General features: G+C 53.4%; 1 protein-coding gene across 3 annotated transcripts in view; it reads left to right on the plus strand.

Moving 5' to 3' along the window:
• OTOP3 (otopetrin 3) overlaps positions 1 to 5597 on the plus strand; it is a 14590-nt gene extending 8993 nt beyond the window's left edge. For all 3 annotated transcript variants that reach the window (XM_017535694.2, XM_037741027.1, XM_037741028.1), the window contains 2 exons: positions 1882 to 2696; positions 4886 to 5597. In XM_017535694.2, the coding sequence (XP_017391183.1) occupies positions 1882 to 2696; positions 4886 to 5056 (986 nt within the window). In that variant the 3' untranslated portion in view covers positions 5057 to 5597. The remainder of the gene's footprint in view (positions 1 to 1881; positions 2697 to 4885) is intronic.
• The last annotated feature ends 341 nt before the right edge of the window (positions 5598 to 5938 follow it).

The following is a 5938-nucleotide window of genomic DNA, read 5'->3' on the forward strand; positions in this document are numbered from 1 at the left end:
TCAAGCAACTCTCCTACCTCAGCCTCCTGAGTAGCTGGGACTACAGGCACATACCAGCACCCCCAGCTAATTTTTCAAATTTTTGTAGAGATGGAATCTCATACAAAAAAATTTTGAGCCCAGACCGGTCTCAAACTACTGGGCTGGAGTGATCCTCCCTCCTCAGCCTCCCAAAGTGCCAGGATTATAGGCATGAGCCACCATGCCAGGCCCATTGTGTGTCTCTTTAAAAAGAGATATATTCCCCCACATGACCACAATGCTATTATAAATGTTAAGAAAGTTCTTTAACTTCATTCTGTCCTCTGCATTAGTCTATATCCCACTTTCTCCAGTGAGCCCCAGAAATGCCTTTTACAGACGGTTTGTTCAAACATGCAATGCATTTGGTTAAGTCTACGTCGGTATCTTCCCGCTGATCTTGAAACTTGTCAGGTTGCTTCCTCCTGATAGCATTTACCTCAAGTCCCTCTCCCCTACTTTTACTTGAAATTGGAATTATGGACAAAACCTTGATTAGATTCAGGTTAGGTAGTTTTGGCCCCTGCTGATGCTGCGTGCTTTGAAGAACACCGACGCCAAGGTACTAATGACTGATGACCTGACAGTGCGTGCTGCTAAGGCCGATCGCTGGGTTCAGGTGTCACTACCACGGGTTTTCCCTTGAGCCCAGGAAGTAATCTGTGGAGGTGACATTTGGCACCTGAGATGTCATGTGGGGATTTTTTGGGTTTTGGTTTTTAGTTTCTTTGAGACACAGTCTCACTCTGTCACCCAGACCGGAATGCAGTGGTGGAAACACGGCTCACTGCAGACTCAACTTCCCAGGCTCAAGTGATCCTTCCACCTCAGCCTCCCAAATAGCTGGGACTACAGGCGTGTGCCACCCAACTAATGTTTTTTATTTTTAGTAGAGACGAGGTTTTGCCATGTTACCCAAGCCAATCTTGAACTCCTGAGCTCAAGAAGTCTTTCTGCCTTGGCATCTCAAAATGCTGGGATTACAGGCATGAGCCACTGCACCTGGCTGGCATCATGATTTTTTTTTTTTTTGAGATAAAGTCTTATTCTTGTCACGCAGGCTGGAGTGCAATGGCATGATCTCAACTCACTACAACCTCTGCCTGCCTGGTCCAAGCGATTCTTCTGTCTCAGCCCCCTGAGTAGCTGAGATTACAGGCGCCTGCCACCACACCGAGCTAATTTTTGTGTTTTTAGTAGAGATGGGATTTCACTATGCTGGCCAGGCTGGTCTCAAACTCCTGACCTCAGGCAATCCACTCACCTCAGTCCCCCAAAGTGCTGGGTTTACAGGCATGAGACACTGCACCTGGCAGCATCATGTTTTGAATGCTTTATATAAGCTGGCATCTGAAGTCTTCAATTCCTTTGAAAAAGAATGACCATTCTGGCCGGGCATGGTGGCTTATGCCCATAATCCCAGCACTTTGGGAGGCCAAGGCAGGCAGATCACCTGAGGTCAGGAGTTCAAGACCAGCCTGATCAACATGGAGAAACCCCATCTCAACTAAAGATACAAAATTAGCTGGGCGTGGTGATGCATGCCTGTAATGCCAGCTACTCAGGAGGCTGAGGCAGGAGAATCGCTTGAACCTGAGAGGCAGAGGCTGCAGTGAGCTGAGATAGCACCACTGCACTCCAGCCTGGTGACAGACTGTGACTCCGCCTCAAAAAAAAAAAAAGACCATTCGGTGGGATTTCTGATTTCTGTGCCTGGGCCTCAGTTTCCACATCTGTAAGATGAACATCTTGGTCCCTTTCAGCTCTGCTGTATTTCAGGGAATGGGAGGGATCTGTGTAGCCAGTTTCCTCAGAGCCTGCCTGAATGTCGGCCCCTCCCACCCTGCCCCCTCTCCCCAGGCAATGAGACCAACACCTGTCTGTGCCTCAATGCCACCGTGTGTGAAGTTTTCCGGAAGGGCTACCTGATGCTCTATCCCTTCAGCACTGAGTACTGCCTCATCTGCTGTGCTGTGCTGTTTGTCATGTGGAAGAATGTGGGCCGCCATGTGGCACACCACATGGATGCCCACCCTGGCATCACGCCCTTCCACCTGCACGGGGTCATCTTTGGGCCGCTGCTGGGCCTGCTGGTGCTGTTGGCAGGCGTGTGTGTCTTCGTGCTCTTCCAGATCCAGGCCAGTGGCCCTGTCATTGCTTTCCAGTACTTCATCCTCTACTATGCCTTCTATGTGGCTGTGCTGCCCACCATGAGCCTGGCATGCCTGGCGGGCACAGCCATACACGGGCTGGAGGAGCGAGAGCTGGACACAGTCAAGAACCCCACCCGCAGCCTGGATGTGGTGCTGCTGATGGGCGCTGCACTGGGCCAGATGGGCATCGCCTACTTCTCCATCGTGGCCATTGTGGCCACGCGCCCACATGAGCTGCTCAACCGCCTCATCCTGGCCTACTCGCTGCTGCTCATCCTGCAGCACATCGCCCAGAACCTCTTCATCATCGAGGGTCTGCACCGGCGGCCACTCTGGGAGGCAGTTCCCGAGGGCGTGGTAGGGAAGCAGGAGGCTGAGCCTCCCCGCAGAGGCTCCCTGCTGGAGCTGGGCCAGGGCCTGAGGCGGGCATCGCTGGCCTACATCCACTTCTACAGCCACCTCAACTGGAAGCGGCGGGCACTCAAGGAGATCTCACTCTTCCTCATCGTCTGCAATATCACAGTAAGTGGCTGGGCTAAGAGGTCTCGGGGGTTGAGGTGGCCAGGCAGACCCAGAAAGCCTTACTCACAAAGGGATGGATCAAGGACACATACCCCTTTCCAACTATCTTGATGATGCTTAAGAGTGCCCCCCAAGGCTGAGGCAGGAGAATTGCTTGAACCCCGGAGGCGGAGGTTGCAGTGAGCCGCGATCGCGCCACTGCACTCCAGCCTGGGCAACAAGAGTGAGACTCCAACTCAAAAATAAATTTAAAAAAGAGCTTCCCCCCAGTTCCCTACAGGGTGCCTCGCATGAATGAATGTGCCAAGCACTTGGCTAACTGCTCTTCACAAACAAATATGTAAGATTTCCACCCTCCAGAAACTCCCTTTCTACCCTCCAGAAACTTCCTGCCTACTTGGGAAGACCACTGAATTAATCATCCCTGGATTCAGTTAAAGGAAGAGATCAGGAAGTACCTGATTATCTTTCTTTTTTTTTTGAGATTCTCGCTCTGTCGCCCAGGCTGGAGTGCAGTGGCATGATCTCAGCTCGCTGCAACCTCCGCCTCCCAGGTTCAAGCAACTCTCCTACCTCAGCCTCCTGAGTAGCTGGAATTACAGGTGAACGCCACCACATCTGGCTAATTTTTTTGTATATTTAGTAGAGACAGGATTTCACCATGTCGGTCAGACTGGTCTTGAACTCCTGACCTCGTGATCCACTCGGCTCAGCCTCCCAAAGTGCTGGGATTACAGGCTCGAGCCACCGCACCCATCCTGGAAGTACCTGATTTTCTAAGACACTCCTAGTGGAAGATGTTGCTAATGGTTGCCCAGTTCCTAGTGGAAGTCCCGGGTACACCTCTCCCTGCAATATCTCCACACCTCATTGAATCACCACAGTAACTCCATGTAACAGAGACTACTGCTGTCCCTTTCCACAGAGGAGGAAACTAAGGCTTAGGTTATTGGACCTGCCCAAGTATCCACAGCCTGTAAGTGGAGGGCTGGGAAACTCAGGGTTGTTTGACCCCAAGCCCTCAATGCACTGAAAACATAGCCTGGATATGAAACATTTGATCCAGGCAGAGAATAATAAATTGGCTCTGAAGTGCATTAGGAGCTCAGTAAAGGAACTGTGGGCCTGCATAGCCATTCCCTGAGGAATGGGTAGAATTTGGACAGGAAGGTAGGAGGGGGCAGGGGTCATAACCAGCAGAAATGATGGAGCACAGTGGCTCACACCTGTAATCCCAGCACTTTGGGAGGCCGAGGCAGGAGGATCAGTTGACCCCAAGAGTTTAAGACCAACCTGGGCAGCACAGGGAGACCCTCTACAAAAAATTTAAAAATTAGTCTGGGTGCGGTGGCTCATGCCTGTAATCTCAGCCCTTTGGGAGGCCGAGGCAGGAAGACCATGAGATCAGGAGATCAAGACCAGCCTGGCTAACACAGTGAACCCCTGTCTCTACTAAAAATACAAAAAATTAGCCAGACATGGTGGCACGCACCTGTAGTCCCTGCTACTCAGGAGGCTAAGGCAGGAGAATGGCTTGAACCCAGGAGGTGGAGGTTGCAGTGAGCTGAGATCGCGCCACTGCACTCCAGCCTGGGCGACAGAGCGAGACTTCACCTCAAAAGAAAATTAAAAAATTAGCTGGGCATGATGGCACATGCCTATAGTCCCAGCTACTTGGGAGACTGAGGTGAGAGGATCACTTAAGCCCGGGAGGTTGAGGCTGCAGTGAGCTCTGATCCTGCCACTTCACTCCAGCCTGGGTGACAGAGTGAGACCTTGTCTTAAAAAATAAATAAATAATAAAAATAAAAAGTAGCTAACAGAGGAGTGAAGCCTGAGCTCAGGGCACAGGGTGGGGGTGCCTAGCTTGACAGAGCAGGTGGCACGCTGGGAATTCCTGCTGCTCCTCACAGGTGGCAGAGCCTGGCGTCTCCTGACCCATCTGAAGTTCAGGCTGGCCCCAAGCAAGCTCAGGGAGATGGCTGGGAATGGCTAAGGCCTGCTGCAGTAGGGCAAGAAAGATCTGGGGAAGAGAAGAGCTTGCACTGAAAGCCCAAAGGTTAGAGGAAGATTGAGTGGGAGATGGGGCTGGCACTGGAGGGGCTGCAGGTTTGAGGGCTGCCTCCCCTGAGCTGAGTGCCCTGGGGCACAGGAGAGCCCTTCCCTAACAGCACCATCCCCTCCCCCAGCTGTGGATGATGCCCGCATTTGGCATACACCCGGAGTTTGAGAACGGGCTAGAAAAGGATTTCTACGGCTACCGGATATGGTTTGCCATCGTCAACTTCGGCCTGCCTCTGGGGGTCTTCTACCGCATGCACTCTGTGGGAGGCCTCGTGGAGGTCTACCTGGGGGCCTGAGGCTGCCTGCCCCCTGCAGAACCCTGAAGTGCCAAGGTGGGGAAGATGGTAACCCAGAGTCTCTGAGCAGATGCCTCATTCTGAGAGGTGCCAAGACCAGCCAAAGGCTCCCAAGGCCTCCCACTCCCCAGAGCCTCACTGAAGGGGAAGGCACTGCCTATAGCCAGAGTCCAAGGGCAGGGGCCTGGGCACATGCCTGCCCCCTGCCTTCCCACCGCAATCAGCGAGCCAAGCATACACCCCAGGAGGCTGGTAGGGGCCCCCTCACGGCTACTCTCTGGAAAGGTCAGACCTACAAGACAGAGTCTGGGGAGCTTGGCAAGGGGCGCCCCTCTCCAGCCAGGCCTCAGCGGTCTGTCTCCTGCTGCAAGAAAAGCATCTGGTCCAGGTGTGGCTCCGGACATCCTCAGAGCTCCGAGCTCCGAGCTGGGAGGCCAGCTCCCTTCCCCACACAGCCTATCTCCTAATGAGCTCATTAATTAGCTGCCAGGCAGGATTCAACAGCTCTCTCCTGCTGCATAAATCCTATTTGTTCAATCGATTGCATTCAGGCTCGTGGCATTTGTTCGCAGGGACAGAACTGCTCCTCTGGTCATGGTTGAGAGGAATGGTCCTTTTGGGTAGGGCTGTGGGGCTGGGACTGTCCTACTCCTGGGCCAGGAGGGGTTTAACCCAGTTCTTCCCTGGAATGATCCAGGGAAGGAGGAGAGACAGGTCGGGACTTGTGTCTCTCCACCCCGCCCCTCCCCAGCACACCCAGTCTCTGGGACAGTGCAGCTGGCTCACCGTGAAGGCTGTGACCCCTGGCTGCGGGTCCCAGGGCTGGCTGATCCCCTGAGCCATCGGGCGGGGCAGGAATGGAAGGGAAAGGACAGGTGTGGC

The sequence above is a fragment of the Cebus imitator genome, unplaced genomic scaffold (assembly GCF_001604975.1).
Source record: "Cebus imitator isolate Cc_AM_T3 unplaced genomic scaffold, Cebus_imitator-1.0 Scaffold93, whole genome shotgun sequence".
NCBI classification, from domain to species: Eukaryota; Metazoa; Chordata; class Mammalia; order Primates; family Cebidae; genus Cebus; species Cebus imitator.